Source organism: Cherax quadricarinatus, chromosome 49, assembly GCF_038502225.1.
Source record: "Cherax quadricarinatus isolate ZL_2023a chromosome 49, ASM3850222v1, whole genome shotgun sequence".
NCBI classification, from domain to species: Eukaryota; Metazoa; Arthropoda; class Malacostraca; order Decapoda; family Parastacidae; genus Cherax; species Cherax quadricarinatus.
In genome coordinates, this window is record NC_091340.1 from 25,585,733 (window position 1) to 25,608,229 (window position 22,497).

The 22,497-nt window shown below is 40.5% G+C and overlaps 1 protein-coding gene across 4 annotated transcripts in view; it reads left to right on the plus strand.

Moving 5' to 3' along the window:
• LOC128697093 (endoplasmic reticulum aminopeptidase 1-like) overlaps positions 1–22,497 on the plus strand; it is a 196,058-nt gene that overhangs the window by 57,077 nt on the left and 116,484 nt on the right. For 3 of the 4 annotated variants that reach the window (XM_070095300.1, XM_070095297.1, XM_070095298.1), the window contains 3 exons: positions 13,099–13,254; positions 14,289–14,486; positions 15,986–16,137. In XM_070095300.1, the coding sequence (XP_069951401.1) occupies positions 13,099–13,254; positions 14,289–14,486; positions 15,986–16,137 (506 nt within the window). Of the gene's footprint in view, positions 1–11,606; positions 11,639–13,098; positions 13,255–14,288; positions 14,487–15,985; positions 16,138–22,497 lie in introns of all 4 variants that reach the window. The other variant, XM_070095299.1, reaches the window with a different exon arrangement.

Here is a 22,497-nt window from a genome sequence, read left to right on the forward strand (position 1 = left end):
TTGCATAAATACACTTACATAATTGGTCGCATTGGGAGGTGATCGTTAAGCGGGGGTCCACTGTATATGGTATATTTACTGATGTTTGTAGGTGATTGTGGTAATGGCAGGTGGTAGTTGTGACAAGTTTTAGTTTAATATCTTTATTATGCACCCCGTACCCATCCTGTGGGCGGTAGTCAAAAGATTACAGAGGTACATAATGGGTCCAGGGACTGGGCCTCAAAGTTTTGATAGCTGAGCAAGTTACAAAGGTAATGAACTCACAATTTACAAAGGTAATGAACTCAATTTACAAAGGTAATGAACTCACAATTTACAAAGGTAATGAACTCCAGGTAGGTCTGGTCAAAGTCATGACAAGTTACAAAGGTATTTACAGATTACAGAGGTATGTAATGGGTCCAGGGACTGGGCCCCCAAAGTTTCGATAGCTGAACTAGGTACAAACGTAATGAACTCACAAGTTACAAAGGTAATGAATCCTTTAAGAATGGTTACTTAGGTTTATACATGGCTACAATCATGAACAAATTATAGAGTAATGAGCAATTCACACTTCCACACCCGGTCACAACTGTAATGAGTTATTGGTGCAAATATTGATTGTTGAGACAGACAGACAGACAGACACAGACAGACAGACAGACAGACAGACAGACAGACAGACAGACAGACAGACACAGACACAGACACAGACACAGACACAGACACAGACACAGACACAGACACACACACAGACACACACACAGACACACACACAGACACACACACAGACACACACACAGACACACACACAGACACACACACAGACACACACACAGACACACACACAGACACACACACACACACACACACACACACACAGACACACACACACACACACACACACACACACACACACACACACACACACACACACACACACACACACACACACACACACACACACACACACACACTGGAGGACAGGAGAGATAGGGGGGACATGATAACGACATACAAAATACTGAGAGGAATTGACAAGGTGGACAAAGACAGGATGTTCCAGAGATTGGACACAGTAACAAGGGGACACAGTTGGAAGCTGAAGACACAGATAAATCACAGGGATGTTAGGAAGTATTTCTTCAGCCACAGAGTAGTCAGTAGTTTGGGAAGTGATGTAGTGGAGGCAGGATCCATACATAGCTTTAAGCAGAGGTATGATAAAGCTCACAGCTCAGGGAGAGTGACCTAGTACCGATCAGTGAAGAGGCGGGGCCAGGAGCTCGGACTCGACCCCCGCAACCTCAACTAGGTGAGTACAACTAGGTGAGTACAACTAGGTGAGTACACACACACACACACACACACACACACACATGATAACGACATATAAAATACTGCGCGGAATAGACAAGGTGGACAAAGACGGGATGTTCCAGAGAAGGGACACAGACACAAGAGGTCACAATTGGAAGTTGAAGACTCAGATGAATCAAAGGGATGTTAGGAAGTATTTCTTCAGTCATAGAGTAGTCAGGCCGTGGAATAGCCTAGAAAGTGACGTAGTGGAGGCGGGAACCATACATAGTTTTAAGGCGAGGTATGATAGAGCTCATGGGGCAGGGAGAGAGAGGACCTAGTAGCAATCAGCGAAGAGGCGGGGCCAGGAGCTGTGAATCGACCCCTGCAACCACAAATAGGTGAGTACAAATAGGTGAGTACACACACACCCACACCCTCACTCAGGGAGAAAGACCTCGGGGTGACCATAACACCAAGCACGTCACCGGAGGCACACATCAACCAAATAACTACTGCAGCATACGGGCGCCTGGCAAACCTGAGAATAGCGTTCCGATACCTTAATAAGGAATCGTTCAAGACACTGTACACTGTGTATGTTAGGCCCATACTGGAATATGCAGCACCAGTCTGGAACCCACACCTGGTCAAGCATGTCAAGAAGTTAGAGAAAGTACAAAGGTTTGCAACAAGACTAGTCCCAGAGCTCAGGGGAATGTCATACTAGGAAAGGTTGAGGGAAATTGGACTGACGACACTGGAGGACAGAAGGGTCAGGGGAGACATGATAACGACATACAAAATACTGCGGGGAATAGACAAGGTGGACAGAGATAGGATGTTCCAGAGAGGGGACACAGAAACAAGGGGTCACAACTGGAAGCTGAGGACTCAGACGAGTCACAGGGACGTTAGGAAGTATTTCTTCAGTCATAGAGTCGTCAGGAAGTGGAATAGCCTAGCAAGTGAAGTAGTGGAGGCAGTAACCATACATAGTTTTAAGAAGAGGTATGATAAAGCTCAGGAAGCAGAGAGAGAGAGGACCTAGTAGCAATCAGTGAAGAGGCGGGGCCAGGAGCTGAGTCTCGACCCCTGCAACCACAATTAGGTGAGTACACACACATACACACACACACACACACATTAAACTACAGACCAGTGTCACTGACATGTATAGTATGCAAAATCATGGAGAAGATTATCAGGAGAAGAGTGGTGGAACACCTAGAAAGGAATGATCTGTTAGGTGATGGACTGATTACATCGTCTTCAAGTATCTTCTGCTTCTATCAACTTTTCTGTACTCGACTGAAGAAGCCTACTGTGTAGGCGAAACGTTTCGAAATAAAGATACCTAACTGTTGCATATGTGTCTTACCTAACAACCTGTCGGTATTTTATACCATTTTAATGTTCAAGGAATGATCTCATCAACAGCAGCCAACATGGTTTCAGGGACGGGAAATCCTGTGTCACAAACCTACTGGAGTTCTATGACATGGTGACAGCAGTAAGACAAGAGAGAGAGGGGTGGGTGGATTGCATTTTCTTGGACTGTAAGAAGGCATTTGACACAGTTCCACACAAGAGATTGGTGCAAAAACTGGAGGACCAAGCAGGGATAACAGGGAAGGCACTACAATGGATCAGGGAATACTTGTCAGGAAGACAGCGGCGAGTCATGGTACGTGGCGAGGTGTCAGAGTGGGCACCTGTGACCAGCGGGGTCCCGCAGGGGTCAGTCCTAGGACCAGTGCTGTTTCTGGTATTTGTGAACGACATGACGGAAGGAATAGACTCTGAGGTGTCCCTGTTTGCAGATGACGTGAAGTTGATGAGAAGAATTCACTCGATCGAAGACCAGGCAGAACTACAAAGGGATCTGGACAGGCTGCAGACCTGGTCCAGCAATTGGCTCCTGGAGTTCAATCCCACCAAGTGCAAAGTCATGAAGATTGGGGAAGGGCAAAGAAGACCGCAGACTGAGTACAGTCTAGGGGGCCAGAGACTACAAACCTCACTCAAGGAAACAGATCTTGGGGTGAGTATAACACCAGGCACATCTCCTGAAGCGCACATCAACCAAATAACTGCTGCAGCATATGGGCGCCTGGCAAACCTCAGAACAGCATTCCGACATCTTAATAAGGAATCATTCAGGACCCTGTACACCGTGTACGTTAGGCCCATATTGGAGTATGCGGCACCAGTTTGGAACCCACACCTAGCCAAGCATGTGAAGAAACTAGAGAAAGTGCAAAGGTTTGCAACAAGACTAGTCCCAGAGCTAAGAGGTATGTCCTACGAGGAGAGGTTAAGGGAAATCAACCTGACGACACTGGAGGACAGGAGAGATAGGGGGGACATGATAACGACATACAAAATACTGAGAGGAATTGACAAGGTGGACAAAGACAGGATGTTCCAGAGATTGGACACAGTAACAAGGGGACACAGTTGGAAGCTGAAGACACAGATGAATCACAGGGATGATAGGAAGTATTTCTTCAGCCACAGAGTAGTCAGTAAGTGGAATAGTTTGGGAAGCGATGTAGTGGAGGCAGGATCCATACATAGCTTCAAGCAGAGGTATGATAAAGCTCACGGCTCAGGGAGAGTGACCTAGTAGCGATCAGTGAAGAGGCGGGGCCAGGAGCTCGGACTCGACCCCCGCAACCTCAACTAGGTGAGTACACACACGTGGTAATGCATTATTTACAGCTAGCAAAGTCAGGGTATTTCTCCTGAATGGTCTGTAATATACCACTGTAGATAAAATGCTTTGCCATTTCTTGAACATTTCTGAGTGAGTTGTCTCTAAATTCATTAATTTGATCACACTCCAGTACATAATGACGCAGGGTGTGACAATGGTCCATCTGGCCAAGTTTACATTTCGTTTGGTCTACATCTGGTGGTGGTGATTTAACCTGCCAAAGATACTTGTAACCCAGCCAAGTAATGGTGTACTGTATTTGATCTGCCTGTCATATGTACGTACTGGTATTGTTCAGGGTTACACCAATCCTACCAATACATTTCCATATCAAAAAGCAACGATAACTATAATGCAATGAATAGAGAACTTAATTATTTTTAAGTTTTGACAAATTACAAAGCTTTAAAATACGTAATTGTGGTTGGCTTTTTTTTTTTTAATGAACATAACCTAATTTTTTCCACGTGTCCTGTTTATTTTCAGTGAATTTTGAGTCGGTGCTTTTCAGGAAAATGACTACCACCTTAATCGACAGTCAGCTGTGTGTGTGTGTGTACTCGCCTAGTTGAGGTTGCGGGGGTCGAGTCCGAGCTCCTCTGTGTGTGTGTGTGTGTGTGTGTGTGTGTGTGTGTGTGTGTGTGTGACATGTATGTATGGGCATATATGGTTTATATATGGGAAATATGATTTGTGTGTGTGTGTGTGTGTGTATATATATATATATATATATATATATATATATATATATATATATATATATATATATATATATATATAGTATATATATATATATATATATATAGTATATATATATATAGTATATGCAAAACAACCACTCTGAAAGAATAAGAAATTCCAAGCGCTTTCGTGACTACTCACATTATCAAGGAACTATCGATAGTTCCTTGATAATGTGAGTAGTCACGAAAGCGCTTGGAATTTCTTATTCTTTCAGAGTGGTTGTTTTGCATATTCTGAAATCACCTGTTTACTGTGATCTTATTGCATATATAGTATATATATATATATATATATATATATATATATATATATATATATATATATATATATATATCTCTATATATATATATATATATATATATGTGTATATATATGTATATATATATGTGTGTATATATATATGTGTATATATATGTGTATATATATATATATGTATATATATATATATATATATATATATATATATATATATATATATATATATATATATATATATATATATATATATATATATATATATATATATATATATATTAATAATTAATTTCTATATTGCAGGGCTTTGCAATTCACTAATGATGCAATAAAAGTAAACTTCTGGTTTTAATTATAATCTGGTATTTTTTGGTACTTTAAATCTGGTAATTAAACTCTGATGTTTATAGTCAGATTTTGGTATTTTCTGATTATTTAAATCTCGTGATTTTTTTCCAATTCTGGTTTTGATCTGTTTTAATATACTGTACAGAGCTTAGTCTTGATCCACCGCACCCTGTTTGCACTGGCCGACACCACACCCACCGGCCGACACCCACACACACCTGCCGACACCACACCCACCAGCCGACACCCACACGCACCTGCCGACACCACACCCACCGGCCGACACCCACACGCACCTGCCGACACCACACCCACCGGCCGACACCCACACGCACCTGCCAACACCACACACACCGGCCGACACCCACACGCACCTGCCGACACCACACCCACCGGCCGACACCCACACGCACTTGCCGACACCACACCCACCGGCCGACACCCACACGCACCTGCCAACACCACACCCAACGGCCGACACCCACATGCACCTGCCGACACCACACCCACCGGCCGACATCACACCCACCGGCCGACACCACACCCACCGGCCGACACCACACCCACCGGCCGACACCCACACGCACTTGCCGACACCACACCCACTGGCCGACACCCACACGCACCTGCTGACACCCACCGGCCGACACCCACCGGCCGACACCACACTCACCATCTACCATCACACTCACCATCTACCACCACACTCACCATCTACCACCACACTCACCATCTACCACCACACTCACCATCTACCACCACATGTGCCACCTTCCACCACACCACTTACTGCCCACCCTCTCATCTGCTTGTTCCTTTAAGCACTCTAAAATGATCTTAGAGTCATTGTACATAATTACTCAGTTTCTAGGGGTCAGGCTGCACCTTGGGAACGGGAGGTAAGGAGATTTGTTCCAAGGAAGGGGATGGTAGCTCTGCTCCCCTTCAGTCAAGAGAACTTCACCAGCATCGAAACTTTTCCTTCCCAAAGCCAATGATAAGTTTTAAAAGAGGTTTGATTGAATTATTATTAACATGATCTTGCTCAGAATTGGTCACTGCAAATCTTGCTTAAGGCTCAGAGTTGCTGCTGAAGCAATTAGTTTATTGTGAACCTTGTATCTATATACAAGTAACTCGCACATAGGAGAAAGAAACATGATGTTTCAGTTTTACTTGGTCTAAGTCGAACCAAGATATCGTAATTTTTGTTCTCCCATATGCAGGTTATTTGTGCTTTGTTCCAGTCATGGTATTTTGTCAGTTTATTCTTTTCTCTTCTCTTCTCCTGTGGGCAGTAGAGCAAAAGCATACAGTAGAAGCCCCATGTCTGTGGAGTCAGTTTCTGAGGTTTCAGTTATCAGCAGTTGACTGCGGCCTGAAAATATTAAATGGAAAATTCCAGAAATAAATGATTAATAGGTTTCAAATTCTGCGCCATTCTGAGTAACATGGAAATGGCTTTACTCCCTGGGTACAAAAACCTTTGAAAATATTTGAAGAAAATTGAAAAATGAATTAACGTTACCAAAAATTTGTTTAGCAATCTGGCAACGTTTTGGTGTAAATCTCATCTTCGTACAATGTTTCTAAAGAAAATTATAGTCACTACAACATTTATTGTAATGATGCCACAGTTAGTATATCCCGGCATGTAATGAATTTTCAAAAAAAAATTTTCTCTAATATATGGCATTATTGGAAAGTTGGAGCTTATTATAGACAAGGAAGAGCTCAGAATGAGTCTCAGTAGCACTGGAGATCCATAGTCCTGTATACTAATTCGTCGGCCACAGTACCAGCACCTGCGTACTAGTGCATCAGACACAGTACCAGCACCTGCATACTAGTACATCAGACACAGTACCAGCACCTGCATACTAGTACATCAGACACAGTACCAGCACCTGCATACTAGTACATCAGACACAGTACCAGCACCTGCATACTAGTACATCAGACACAGTACCAGCACCTGCACATTCTAATACGTCGGCCACAGTACCAGCACCTGCATACTAATACATCAGACACAGTACCAGCACCTGCATACTAATACGTTGGACACAGTACCAGCACCTGCATACTAGTACATCAGACACAGTACCAGCACCTGCATACTAGTACATCGGACACAGTACCAGCACCTGCATACTAGTACATCGGACACAGTACCAACTCTTGATTACTACTACATCGGACACAGTACCAGAACCTGCATACTAGTACTTCGGACACAGTACCAGCACCTGTGTACCAGTACATCGGACACAATACCAGCTCTTGATTACTACTACATCGGACACAGTACCAGCACCTGCATACTAGTGCATCAGACACAGTACCAGAACCTGCATACTAGTACTTTGGACACAGTACCAGCACCTGCGTACTAGTACATCGGACACAGTACCAGCTCTTGATTACTACTACATCAGACACAGTACCAGAACCTGCATACTAGTACTTCAGACACAGTACCAGCACCTGTGTACTAGTACATTGGACACAGTACCAGCACCTGCATACTAGTACATTGGACACTACCAGCACCTGGGTACTAGTACATACGTATTAGTGTGTACTAGTGTGTGCATACATACTAGTGCGTATTAGTACATACAAGTACGTACTAGTACATCGGACACAGTACCAGAACCTGCATACTAGTACTTCGGACACAGTATCAGCACCTGTGTACTAGTACATTGGACACAGTACCAGCACCTGTGTACTAGTACATTGGACACAGTACCAGCACCTGCGTACTAGTACATTGGACACTACCAGCACCTGCGTACTAGTACATTGGACACAGTACCAGCACCTGCGTACTAGTACATACGTATTAGTATGTACTAGTGCGTGCATACATATTAGTGCATATTAGTACATACGAGTACGTACTAGTATGTACATCGGACACAGTACCAGCACCTGCGTACTAGTACATCAGACACAGTACCAGCACCTGCATACTAGTACATACGTATTAGTATGTACTAGTGCGTGCATACATACTAGTGCGTATTAGTACATACGAGTACGTACTAGTACATCGGACACAGTACCAGCACCTGCGTACTAGTACATCAGACACAGTACCAGCACCTGCGTACTAGTACATACGTATTAGTATGTACTAGTGCGTGCATACATACTAGTGCGTATTAGTACATACGAGTACGTACTAGTACATCGGACACAGTACCAGCACCTGCGTACTAGTACATAAGACACAGAAGGTTATGTTGGTAATGTCTAGTTGTGTGTACTTGATCAATTAAGCACTTGAGGGCCCATACCTAGATCTGTGTCATTGCTGTACGGCGGGAGCTCAGCGCATGCCCTAACACATTGGCACAGACTTTACTGCTGTGAGTGGTAAATTTGGGCCTAGATATGAGAAAATGGGTCTGTGATGAATGTGCATCATTTAAAAAAAAGTCATGCAGCATGCAGTGTATAAAGAGAAAAAACTTCGACCATATTTTTGGTTTAAAGCAGTGAATTTGCATTGTATTTTCCTATTTTTTTATGGTTTTATTTGCAGTTTCTTAGTCTCATTTGATAGAATGGAAGATATATTACAGAAATAGAGATGATTTCGTTTGGTTTTAGGACCGAAAAATAGCTTGAAATTGAGCTCAAACTAAGGGATATGTTTGATTTTTACCAATGTTCAAGAGTAAATAAATCACATCATGCGTCCAGTACACGTTAACTGGTGGGTCTAATGTGTGTTCATGAAGGCACTGATATCATTTATTCAGTTATTACAATATTGCATAACAGTAAATCTTTTTTGTGTGAATAAAAAATCAGAATGAAATTCATGTGTAAAGCCAGGAAATGTAACTAATGAACAGAGGAAATGTTATTTTAGTGTCTTTTAAGGCCTACATTGTTTATTCTGGACCCTATTTTAAAATTGGAATATTTTGAAATTTGTGTGAAATTGGACAAATTACCAATTTCTGATAACTTTATTAGATAACTGAAATAGTTTATTGGGCAGTTTCTTGTGTTAAGTTGCTAAAATGGGAGGCATATTAGCAAAATAACTAAATATTTGGTCAACTGGAACAGTGTAATTGACCTAAAATTACCATCATTAATACAACACCTCAATTGAGGTTATTCACTCTGGCATCGCTGACTCTAAAGGTGATTTTTCCTAGTTTCAAATAGTTATTTAGTTACACTGGTGACTAGGAAGTAAGGGGTGTGCCAAAGTATGGGTATCGGAGAGCATTGGCTAATTTTCTATGATATTGTAGGCCTGTGACTGCTTCACTTCACCTGTTTGCAGTATATAAGCCCTTTCTTTGTGCATGTGCTTTATTCTTATAAAGACTGATGGACTGACTACATCGACTCCAGGCTGGGAGACTGATTACCTCAAACACCTTCTGATCTTCACCATTCTTCTCTGTATTGGACTGATGAAGCCACTGTGTGGCAAAACATTTCTGCAATAAAGATACCCAAGTGTTGCATATGTATCAAGATGAGGTTATGACCAGTTGTATTGTCTGTGATAATGCCAGCCTTAAGAGGAAGTGCTGTATTAGTCCAGGTCAAGTGAGGCAGCAGTAGTCTTTATAATTCTAGTAGGTTTGGTTATTAATAAGCAGTTATTGATAGTGTTTAGGAGACTGGCTACGTAGAGGTCATCTGATCACACGAGTCTGATATTAAAGTCTCTGGCAATTATTATGTGATGTTTATTTAGTTATTTATGATTAAATCTTTTAAATTATCACCAAAATTGGCACTAGTTTACCAAACAAGCAGCAGACACCCAGCCTTGCCCAGGCAAGGTTGGGTAAGTAGGAAAACTCTTGAAACCCATCATAGGTATATCAGAGGTTTTGTAAGTCTAGTCCAGCCCTTGATTTGTATTCCCTGGTCCCTTGATTTGTATTCCCTGGAACACAGGTGAGAAATACATATTATACACTGGAAAATCTTAGAGGAACTAGTCCCAAATTTGCACACTAAAATCACTCCCTACAATAGCAAAATACACATATATGTACTTGGCAGGAGATGCAACATTCCCCCAATGAATAGCAGGGATGCCACAAGTATGCTAAGACAACACAATAAGTGTGAGGAGCCCAAGACTGTTCAACTGCCTCCCAGCATACATAAGGGGGATTACCAATAGACCCCTGGCTGTCTTCAAGAAGATGCTGGACAGGCACTTAGTCAGTACCTGATCAGCCAGGCTGTGGTTCATACATTGGTTTATGTGCATCCAGCAGCAACAGCCTGGTTGATCAGGTCCTGATCCACCATGAGGCATGGTCATAGACCAGGCTGTGGGGGCATTGACTTCTGAAAGCCTCTCCAGGTATACTCCAGGTGTATGTCAGACCTTCATAATTTGTGCCTCGATATGGGCTAGCACCAATCATTTGCTGTGTGCCCATTCCTGCAATAAGCATCAGACTCGCCTCTATTCCTGATATTTATTCCAGCACACTGCCAGTTCAATATAAGCTACTGCAAAGGCTGGCAAAAAGCCAACTACAAAAGCTTAAGGTTTAAGTAGCAACAAGAGAAAATACACATTCACCTAGATCGTGTTTGATGCAAGTTTTTGTCAATAAACCACATCTCATTAAAGTAATATATTGTGCTACTACATTTCTTGTGGTTAAATCTGCAGCCTGTATGGCTGAGTACTCGGGTAGGTCATTAGTGTCATTAGTATCATGTAAAGGGCATGTTTCTGTGAGAACAATGAAGGTAATGTTCACATTTAGTAACTTGAGGAGGGGCATTGATGTTCTCATAGTGTTTACTTGTGGACATGTACTTGCAAACTGTAACCACCATACACTGGGATGTTACTGGTCCCAGGATGACATGAGAGGTGCTCCAGTACACAGTGCACAGTACTTGGAAAGTGACCACTTTAGACTGTAACATGACTAGTTTCAGGATAATGAGAGGCTTTCCAGTTCACAGGAGGGCCCCACTTATACAGCAGGTTAGGCTCTCGGCCATTGCTGTACGTATTTGGAAAGTGACCACTTTAGACTGTAGCAAGACTAGTCACAGGATGACACCAGAGGTGCTCCTGTACAAAATAACCACTAGCCTACTTCCATCACTACTTCCATTATAGAATACAACTCTTGCTCACCAATATATTAGTATAATGTTTATAACATAGTCAGTAAGCAATATCTTGGCCTTATTCAATATTTCATTGTTATTTCATCTTTTTTTTTATTGAAAGAGACCGCGTAGTATCCTGAAATTGAAGTGAGGGTAAGTTAGTCCCAGTCAAGGTTATTAATCCTAGTCCTCTTTATAACTTATCCTGATAATCCCCCAGTTTGCATTATAGTCAGCTCTCCTATGGAGCTCCACTGTACAGTGTGACGTTTCGTAAATACAACTGAAAAAGTGCATTCAAAATTGAATAATGCGTTGAAAGGCCTTCATAGTATGTGCTACAGTCAGCTATATTATGAAGCTCCTTTGTATTGAGTACTATTTTTTTTATTGTAACCATGATTGAAAACGTTCATCTAAAATTGAACAGCACTTGAAGAGGCCTTTATTGTACATGCTGTTCAATTTTTGATACTCTATTTTTTTAATTCCATTTACAAAAAAAAAGGAAAAAAGTTTAGAATAGCTTTATAAGGGAGCTTTTGTATTCAATTTTTGATGTAATTTTTCAACTTCTTTTATGAAAAGGGCTATCTATATATATATATATATATATATATATATATATATATATATATATATATATATATATATATATATATATATATATATATATATATATATATATATATATATATATATATATATATACACACATGTATATATAGGATCTTGTAAGAGAGCTGACTGTGTATTTCAATATAAAATGCCCAGTAAAGAAATAAAGCATGGATTTTTTGTTTTAGTTTTTATATATATAATTAGCAGACGATACCACCATAGGAGTGATGTTATTGAACTAAGGTAGTGACTTATAGAAGCACCTCGCTTGCTTTTCCATCTCCACCACTCACCGCAGTGTGTAACACCGGGTCGTTTAGCGGTGTTGACCAGGTCGCATCCCTATTATTTATTAATGCATTATTTATTATTTTTTGAAAATGAATGATACGAGTAGCCTAGTATGATCAATGTGGTCTCTGTGTCCTTTTCAAAATTTCTTCAAGTCATCACTAAATGATGATTTATGATTTGTTCACTGGTACTCAGCTCTACTCAGCCCAACAGCTAGCTGCTCTGAGTACTGCCTTGAGTACCGTAATCCCTTTTTTTTTTTTAAATTTATCGTTTTTTATTAAATTTTTTGCCCCGCTAAATCAACTAGGTAGCCGCTAGACTGCTCTATTCTCTAGCCCATACTTCCATAGTTTACTACTGTTCTTCCTCTCTCTCTGCAGTATGGTATATCCCATTGAAATTAAATATTTATCTTGTTGCAAAATTAATACATAAGAAAGCTTTTATTGCCTCCCAAGTGATTTCCAAATTCAAAATTCAGTCATTAGTGTTCAGTTAGACCTGCAAGGCTCTGCCATTGCCATACTTGACTGTTGTCACACAAAAAATATAGTCTTAAAAAGGAATCGTTACCACTTGTATGGATTTACTTCTGTAGAAATTTGAAATTAATTTTGACTTGTCAACTCGAAATTAAATTTCGAGCCATTTTCACAAGGATTAGGCATTTATTTAATTTTGACTTCCTTTTGCAGGCTCGCCCAATGAGAGCGGCTTCATGGTCAATAAGCGAGCAATGTACGAGCCTGGGGCGGTGATGGTGTGTTCCCAGAAGCGAGCTTGTTGCGTCGTTACTCTGGGCTTTGCTGCTATCATCGCTGTGGCTCTCATTGTTGCTTTCACTAAACCAGGTACAGTGTTATTCGTGGCTTAACTAAACCAGGTACAGTGTGATTGTTGGTTTAACTAAACCAGGTGCAGGAGGGCCTTGCTTATACAGCAGGTTAGGTTCTGGGCTACTGCTGTAAAGCAGAAATTGCTGTAAAGTGAATCATAACCTTTTTTTCACTTTCAAATGCATATATAAGCCTGATAACAGTGAGGTCCAGGTAGGCCCTGAGCCTACCTGGACCTCACTGGATGACAGCTTACGTAGCGCTCTTACTCACTCTGCAGACATTCTACAAACAGTCCCTGCTCTCACTCTCCTGCCAGGCTGGGGCCTGGTAGGTGAGCTTAGAACCATGAACTTGCCACAAGCACTGTCCTTAGTGTCAGCCTCCTGGTGGGTGGCTCTTGAAAACAGGCCTTAGGCCAGCAACTCCCCTAGTGAAAGCTGTTTGAAACATACAGGGTAGGCATACTGTCTACACTAACTTGCACAAGATTATGGATTGAAACCTACTTAACGAACAAGACAATGAAACAGACTTTACGTGGCCCAAGTCTTCCTCTCCCTGGGCACTTCGTGTAGTCCTTGACATGCGCATTGTTTTAACTCTTACATCAAAGTCTGTTATGTTGAAGATCGCCGCACTGAAGATCACCACACCAGAGATTGCTGCACCGGAGATTGTTGCTCCAAAGTTTGTCGCATCAAAGTTTGTCGCACCGAAGTTTGTCACACCGGTTGTCGCACAGAAGTGTGTTGCACCAGAGATCATCGCACTGGAGTTCATCACACCAAAGATCATGGCACTTGAGATCGCTACAGTGAGGGTTTACTGTAAACATGATGTTTATACGTTGTATTTAGGTCAAAAAAATTCAGATGTTCTTTGAAATAAATTCTTGCAAAATTTATGCATTTTTTAAGTTTTGTCTCAGTATTTAAAAATGATAGAATTTTCACTATCCGTAAATTATTTAAATCTATGGACCATACATCAGTGGTCCAGGACCTCTGAAGTCAGTTTTACAAAACTCAGCTATGTGCATATTTCAGGGTGCCCTGAAGCGACATACACGGGGGAACCGGTGCCAGGACTGAGCATCAACCCCACGGCAGCACCACCCAGCACCCCGCCCACCGCCACCAATGGGGAGGAGTTTCCATGGTCAGAGGTGCGACTGCCCTTCCACGTGCGGCCCCTTCATTATGACATCACCCTTCATCCCAACTTAACAACCAGACATGTACAAGGTGATGTATACAGCTCTGTTGTAAACTTCCTCTATATACAGTCAGTTATCTTATTAACCTATGTATGCAGTTAGTTCTCTTAGAAAGCTCCTCAATTTATAGAATTATTTTTTTAGCACACTGGTCATCTCCCACTGAGGTAGGCTAACCTGAAAAAGAAAAAAAACATTTACCATCATTCACTCCATCACTGTTTTGCCATTAGTGTGTTGACATCACGGTTCAGATGACATACTGAATTGTGACATTCTGACCCCTCCTTAAGAGTGCAGGTACTTTGTACCTCCAGGACTCAAGCCAGGCTAACCAATTTTCCTGAATCCCTTCACAAATGTTATCTTGCTTACACTCCAACAGCACATCGTCATAAAAAAAAACATTTACCTCCACTTCCTCCTTTACACCCTCCTACTTTAGCACAGCCCCTACCCCACCTTCCCTCCACTTCAGATTTCTACACCCTCCAAGTCATTCTATTTTCTTCATCCTCTCTAAAAGTTCAAGCCGCTTCAACAACCCGCTCCCCAGCTCTCTGGATAATACTTTTAGTAACCCCGCACCTTCTTTTAATCTCCAAACCACGAACTCTCTGCATAATATTCGCACCGCACGTTGCCCTCAGACACGATATCTCCACTGCTTTGCTTCCAGCCTTCTCCTGGCTACAATGTTTAAAACCCATGATTCACACATGTATAATAGTGTTAATACCACTATATTATGTTAATTTTTCCCTTTTACCTTGATGGATAAAGTAGTTTGTCTCCACAGACTCTTCAGTGCACCACCCACTTTTTTTCCCTCTCATTAGTTCTATGATTCACCTCATCTTTCATTGACCCATATGTTGACAACTCTGCTCCCAGATATCTAAACACGTTCATTTCCTCCATACTCTCTCTCTCCAATCTGATATCCAATCTTTCATTACTTCTTTGTTTTTCTACTCTCATCACCTTGCTCTTTCCTATGTTCACTTTTGAATTCCTTCTTTTACAAATTCTCCCAAATTTGTCCACTAACCTTTGCAGCTTCTCTTCAGTATGTGCCAAAAGTGCATTGTCATCAGCAAAAAGCAACTGTGACTACTGCCACTTTTCATTAAATTCTTTATCTTTTAGTCCCATATATCTCCCCAACACCAAAGCATTCACTTCTCTTACAACCCCATTTTAAAATATGTTTAACCTGATGAGCTGTTGGAGTGTGAGCAGGGTAATATTTTGTGAAGGGATTCAGGGAAACTGGTTAGCTGGACTTGAGTCCTGGAACTGGGTAGTACAATGCCTACACTTTAAAGGAAGGGTTTGGGATGTTGGCAGTTTGGAGGGATGTTTAAGCTGTCGTATCTGAGCACCTCTGCAAAGACAGTGATTATGTATGAGTGATGGTGAAAGTGTTGAATGATGATGAAAGTTTTTTCTTTCTTTTTGGGTCACCCTGCCTCAGTGGGAAATGGCCAACGTGTTAAAAAAAAAATAATTATAAAACTTTTTTAGGAGAGATGACCATCAAGTTAACGACCATAGAGGAGACAACAGCCATCATCATCCATGGTGATGAACTCAACATTACCCAGTACTCCCTGCAAAATAAGTATGGAAAGCCAATTGAGATTGTCAAGTTCCTCGTTTACCCTCCCCACCAGCAAGTAAGTTCATGTTCATGTTGTCAAGTTATTGCTTATGTCGTCTTGTTATTGTTCATGTTGTCAAATCCAATCAAATCCTTTATTTCTTTGTACAGTACAACGTGTAGAGCTGATTTCCTCTATTCTTTTTATTACAATATAGAGTAAACTATTGTATAAACATTAAAAATATATCAGAAATGTTATAAATGGTGCAAAGGTGACATTAAAGCAATATCAAAGATGGTTGACACAAACCTACTACCATTATAGTATTCTCCTCACTTAATGATGAATTCGTTTACCGACGTGGTCTTAGGAATGAAATTCTGTCATTAAGTGAGGAGAGGCTGTAATTAATGAAGTTTATAGTAGACAGGTAGCAGAATATATTATAATTAGAATAATTTACATTGTCAAGTTATTGTTTATGTTGTTGCTCATGTTGTCAAGTTCCTGGTCTACCATCACACCAGCTAGAAAGTTCTTTTATTTATGTCGTCATTGGGAACCTCTTGCAACTTCTTTGCTTTACTTTAGTATTGTATGGCCCATTCTGGTTTAGAGCTTTACTATTTATTAAATAATCATGGAAGTAGATGGGAGTAGATGGAAGTAGATTGAAGTAGATGGGAGTAGATGGAAGCACAGTGGTACCTTGGTATACGTCCTTAATTTGTTCCAGGACCTAGGACTTATACCAAACAGGATGTATACCAAACAAATTTTCCCATAAGAAATATAGGGAAAACGATTAATCCATTCCTGTGAAAAAAGTCCTATTGTTATTGGCATATTATACATTGATGGGGTTGTATAAAATAATTTCAACACTGCTTAACCCTTTGAGGGTTTTGGTTGTACTAGTACGTCTTACGCGTAGGGGTTTTTGACGTACTAGTACGCATAAATTCTAGCGGCCTCAAATCTAGTGGGAGAAAGCTGGTAGGCCTTCATATGAAAGAATGGGTCTATGTGGTCAGTGTGCACAGTCTAAAAAAAATCCTGCAGCACACAGTGCATAATGAGAAAAAAAAAACTTTGACCATTTTTTTGGAATAAATCAGCGACTTTGCAGTGTATTTTCGTATGGTATTTATTGTTGTATTCTAGTTTTCTTGGTCTCATTTTATAGAATGGAAGACATATTACGGAAATTGAGATGATTTTGACTGGTTTTACAATGAAAGGTGCCTTGAAATTGAGCTCAAAGTAGCAGAAATGTTCGATTTTTACCAAACTTCAAAAGTAAACAAATCGTGCGAAGCGTGCAATACACGTCAACTGGTGAGTCTAATATTCTTTCACAAGTGCACCAATAATATTTATACCATTTTTTACACTAATGCAGTAGTCTGCATAACAGTAAATCTTATATTTTTTGTGAGAATAAAAATTCAAAGTGGAAAGCAAAAGAATATAAGAGGGGCCTTGAGACGTGACTAATGACTAGAGGAAATGTCATTTTAGTGCCAGGAATGTCTTTCTTGTTTATTCTGGACCCTATTCGGAAATTGGCATCTTTTGAAATTTGTGTGAAATTGGCAAAATTGCTAAATTCTGACCACTGTACTGGATAGTTGAATTTCATAAATGGGTGGTTTCTTGCACCCATTCGATAGAAAAAATGGAGTTCTAGCGAAATATTCATGTTTTTTGTCGACTAGTACAGTGAAATTGGCCGAAAATGGGACTCAAAGTGGGCAAAATTGCCGATGCGTAAACATCGCCGAGACCGCTAACTTTGCGAGAGCATAATTCCGTAAGTTTTCTATCAAATTTCAAACTTTTGGTGTCTTTATGATCGGGAAAAGATTCTGTATCTTTTCACAAGAGAAAATAATTTTTTTTTTTTTTAAATTTGGCCGACCCTGAGAACGAGTTTCGGAGAGGGCCTGTCGACCCTCAAAGGGTTAATACTAAAATATATACATAAATACAAAAGAATTAGATGAAATAAATGCAGATTTAACCTCAATTTACTTTGCTAGAAGTAAGTAAAAATAATCACTCTTGGGCACATTAAATGTTTTATTTTACAGCAATATAAACATTTTCATTAAACCATCTATGATATTTTCTTCAAAATTACATATGAAACGTGGTACATAGCATATGAACATGCTATGTTTATATGCTAAGGAGGTGTGGTTGCCAGGCAGAGGAAAACATTATGTAATACTAATAATAATCACTCTTGGGCACATTAAATGTCTTATTTTACATTATTATAGACATTTTCATTAATCCATCTAAGATATTTTCTTTAAAATTATATAAAAAACACGTTACATAGCATATAAACATGCTAGGTTTATATGCCGGGTGGAGGGAAAACATTACGTTTCCTCTGGTCCAGCACCGAAGAAAATGTGTATGAATCTGTGTTTGGTCTAGTCACTCCGCTTTTGTTTTCAGTTCTCGGCATGAATTATCCATTACTTCTCCCTTCGTTTATGATGGCATCTAAAGGTAGTTGTTAGAAATGATTAAATTCAGTGAACAAGATATGTCGATGGTAAAGGTATGGCTCTGGGCCGCAGTGTAATGGTGTAGCGCACGGTGTCGTGACTCGTTTTGACCTGTACAAGTTCTAGCACACAAGTCATATTCCAAACAAAGGTTGTATACCAAGCAAAAATTTTCACTTCCAAACAGGACATATACCAAGTTGGACTTATTCAAAAGCGGACTATTCCGAGGTACCACTGTACATGGGAGTAGACGGGAGTAGATGGGAATAAATGGAAGTGGATGGGAATAGATAGAAGTGGATGGGAGTAGATGGAAGTGGATGGGAGTAGATGGGAGTAGATGGGAGTAGATGGGAGTAGATGGGAGTAGATGGAAGTGGATGGAAGTGGATGGAAGTGGATGGGAGTGGATGGAAGTGGATGGGAGTGGATGGGAGTAGATGGAAGTCGATGGGAGTAGATGGAAGTGGATGGGAGTAGATGGAAGTGGATGGGAGTAGATGGAAGTGGATGGGAGTAGATGGAAGTGGATGGGAGTAGATGGAAGTGGATAGGAGTAGATGGAAGTGGATAGAATTAGATGGAAGTGGATAGGAGTAGATGGAAGTGGATAGGAGTAGATGGAAGTGGATAGGAGTAGATGGAAGTGGATAGGAGTAGATGGAAGTGGATAGGAGTGGATGGAAGTACACGACAGCACGTACATAGGATAAGAGAGCAGAGTACATGAAGTACACACTGAGGTTGTCTATTAACCCCTTGACTGTCGAAACCCCAAATCCTGAGGTGTCTCCTGGTGTCGAAAAATTCTTATGAAATTATAGAGAATCTTTTTCCCGGTGGTAATGACACCAAAAGAACGAAATTTGATAGAAAACTGACGGAATTACACTCTCGCGAAGTTAGTGACCTCGGTGATATTTATGAATCGGCGATTTCACCTACTTTGAGCCCTATTTTTGGCTAATTCCATTGTTCCAGTCGACCAAGCTCGTAGCTATTTCTTTAGAACTCCATTTCTTCTATCGATTGAGTACAAGAAACTGCCCATTTACCAATTTCAACTACCCAAAAACATGGTCAGAAATTTGCAATTTGGCCAATTTCACAAAAATTAAAAAATATGAGAATTTCAAAATTAGGTCCAGAATGAACAATGCAGACATTCCTGGCTCTAAAATAACATTTTCTTTGTTCATCAGTCACGTCTCCAGGCCTCTTTGATATTACTCTTGCTTTCTATTTTGAATTTTTATTCAAACAAAAAATAGAAGATTTACTGTTATGCAGACTACTGCAATATTGTAATAATTGTATAAATAATGTAAACCCATTCATGACTGCATATTAGAATTGCTAGTTAGACATTTATTGGACAATGACATCATTTGTTTACTTTTGAACATCGGCAAAAATCAAACATTTCCCCTAATTTGAGCTCCATTTCCAGGTTCTTTTTATAGTAAAACCAATCAAAATCACGTCTATTTCTATAATATGTTTTCCATTCTATCAAATGAGACCATGAAAACGAGAATAAAACAATAAATACTATACGAAAATAGACCACAAAGTCGACATTTTAATTAAAAAAAATGGTCGGAGTTTTTTTTTCTCATTGTGCACTGCGTGCTGCAGGATTTTTTTTATATGGTGCACACTGACCATGGAGACCCATTCTCTCACATGTGGGCCTACCAGCTTTCTCCTGCTTGATTTGAAGCCGCTAGAATTTATGAGTATATATACGTCAAACACGGTGGCTCATAAGACGTATATATGTGACCGAAACAGTCAAAGGGTTAACCCTTAAACTCTTCAAACGTAGATCTACGTTCACTTGCGTAGCTCTCCGAACGTAAATCTACGTTTCATTTTACATGCTTTCAAATGTAAAGAAAAAAGTAGATCTATGTTCAGAGTGCTATGCGAGTGAACGTAGATCTATGTTTGGACAGTTTAAGGGTTAAGAAGAATTTTCCACTGCTGTCTATGTTAACCCTTCAACTCTCCTTAACCCTGAAACTGAAAGCTCCATCTATGCCCACAGTTTTGAAAAAAATATTAGAAAATGATTATTTTACTGTCTAAAATTGTAGAGGATCTTTTTCTAAAGGTATTCGCACATAAAATGTAAAATTTCATGGAAATCTTAGGGAATTACTCAGGCGCCAAGTTGGGCAAAATCGAACCAATGATTTTGCCCAGTTCAAGGCCTATTTTAGGCCAGTTTTAATTCTTAATTCCTGGCTATTTTGCTAGTATTTGCTCCATACTGTCTATTGCTAATGAGATGCCCATTCAACAATTGGAACTGCCCTATTAAGCATCCAGAAGTTGGAAAATGGCCTGTAATCTATAAAACAGTTAAATTTGATAAATGCTATACACTTTATTTTATTATTTTTTATTAACACATCGGCCAGTTCCCACCAAGGCAGGGTGGCCCGAAAAAGAAAAACTTTCACCATCATTCACTCCACTTTCTTGCCAGAAGGGTGCTTTACACTACAGTTTTTAAACTGCAACATTAACACCCCACCTTCAGAGTGCAGACACTGTACTTCCCATCTCCAGGACTCAAGTCCGGCCTGCCGGTTTTCCTGAATCCCTTCATAAATGTTACTTTGCTCACACTCCAACATCACATCAAGAATTAAAAACCATTTGTCTCCATTCACTCCTATCAAATATGCTGACGCATGCTTGCTGGAAGTCCAAGCCTCTCATACACAAAACCTCCTTTGCCCCCTCCCTCCAACTCTTCCTAGGCCGACCCCTACCCCGCCTTCCCTCCACTACAGATTTATACATTCTCGAAGTCATTCTGTTTTGTTCCATTTTCTCTACATGTCTGAACCACCTCAACAACCCCTCCTCAGTCCTTTTGATAACAGTTTTGGTAATCCCACACCTCCTAACTTCCAAACTACGAATTCTCTGCATTATACTCACACCACACATTGCCCTCAGACATGACATCTCCATTGCCTCCAGCCTCCTCCTCATTGCAACATTCATCACCCATGCTTCACACCCTTACAAGAGTGTTGGTACAACTATATTCTCATACATTCCCCTCTTTTCTTTCATGGACAAAGTTCTTTGTCTCCAGAGACTCCTTAGTGCACCACTCACCCTTTTCCCCTCATCAATTCTATGATTCACCTCATCCTTCATAGACCCATTTGCTGACACATTCACTCCTAAATATCTGAATACATTCACCTCCTCCATACTCTCTCCCTCCAATCTGATATCCAATCTTTCATCTCCTAATCTTTTTGTTATCCTCATCACCTTACTCTTTCCTGTATTCACTTTTCATTTTCTTCTTTTACATACCCTACCAAATTAATCCACCAACCTCCACAACTTCTCTACAGAATCTCCCAAAAATGCTATACTTTTTTTTTTTTTTTTCAACAAGTCGGCTGTCTCCCACCGAGGCAGGGTGACCCCAAAAAAGAAAGAAGGTCCCCAAAAAGAAAATGCTTTCATCATCATTCAACACTTTCACCACACTCACACATAATCACTGTTTTTGCAGAGGTGCTCACAATACAACAGCTTAGAAGCATATACATATGAAGATACACAATATATCCCTCCAAACTGCCAATATCCCAAACTCCTCCTTTAAAGTGCAGGCATTGTACTTCCCATTTCCAGGACTCAAGTCCGACTATATGAAAATAACTGGTTTCCCTGAATCCCTTCACTAAATATTACCCTGCTCACACTCCAACGGATCGTCAGGTCCCAAGTACCATTCGTCTCCATTCACTCCTATCTAACACGCTCACGCACGCTTGCTGGAAGTCCAAGCTCCTTGCCCACAAAACCTCCTTTACCCCCTCTCTCCAACCCTTTCGAGTACGACCCCTACCTCGCCTTCCTTCCCCTA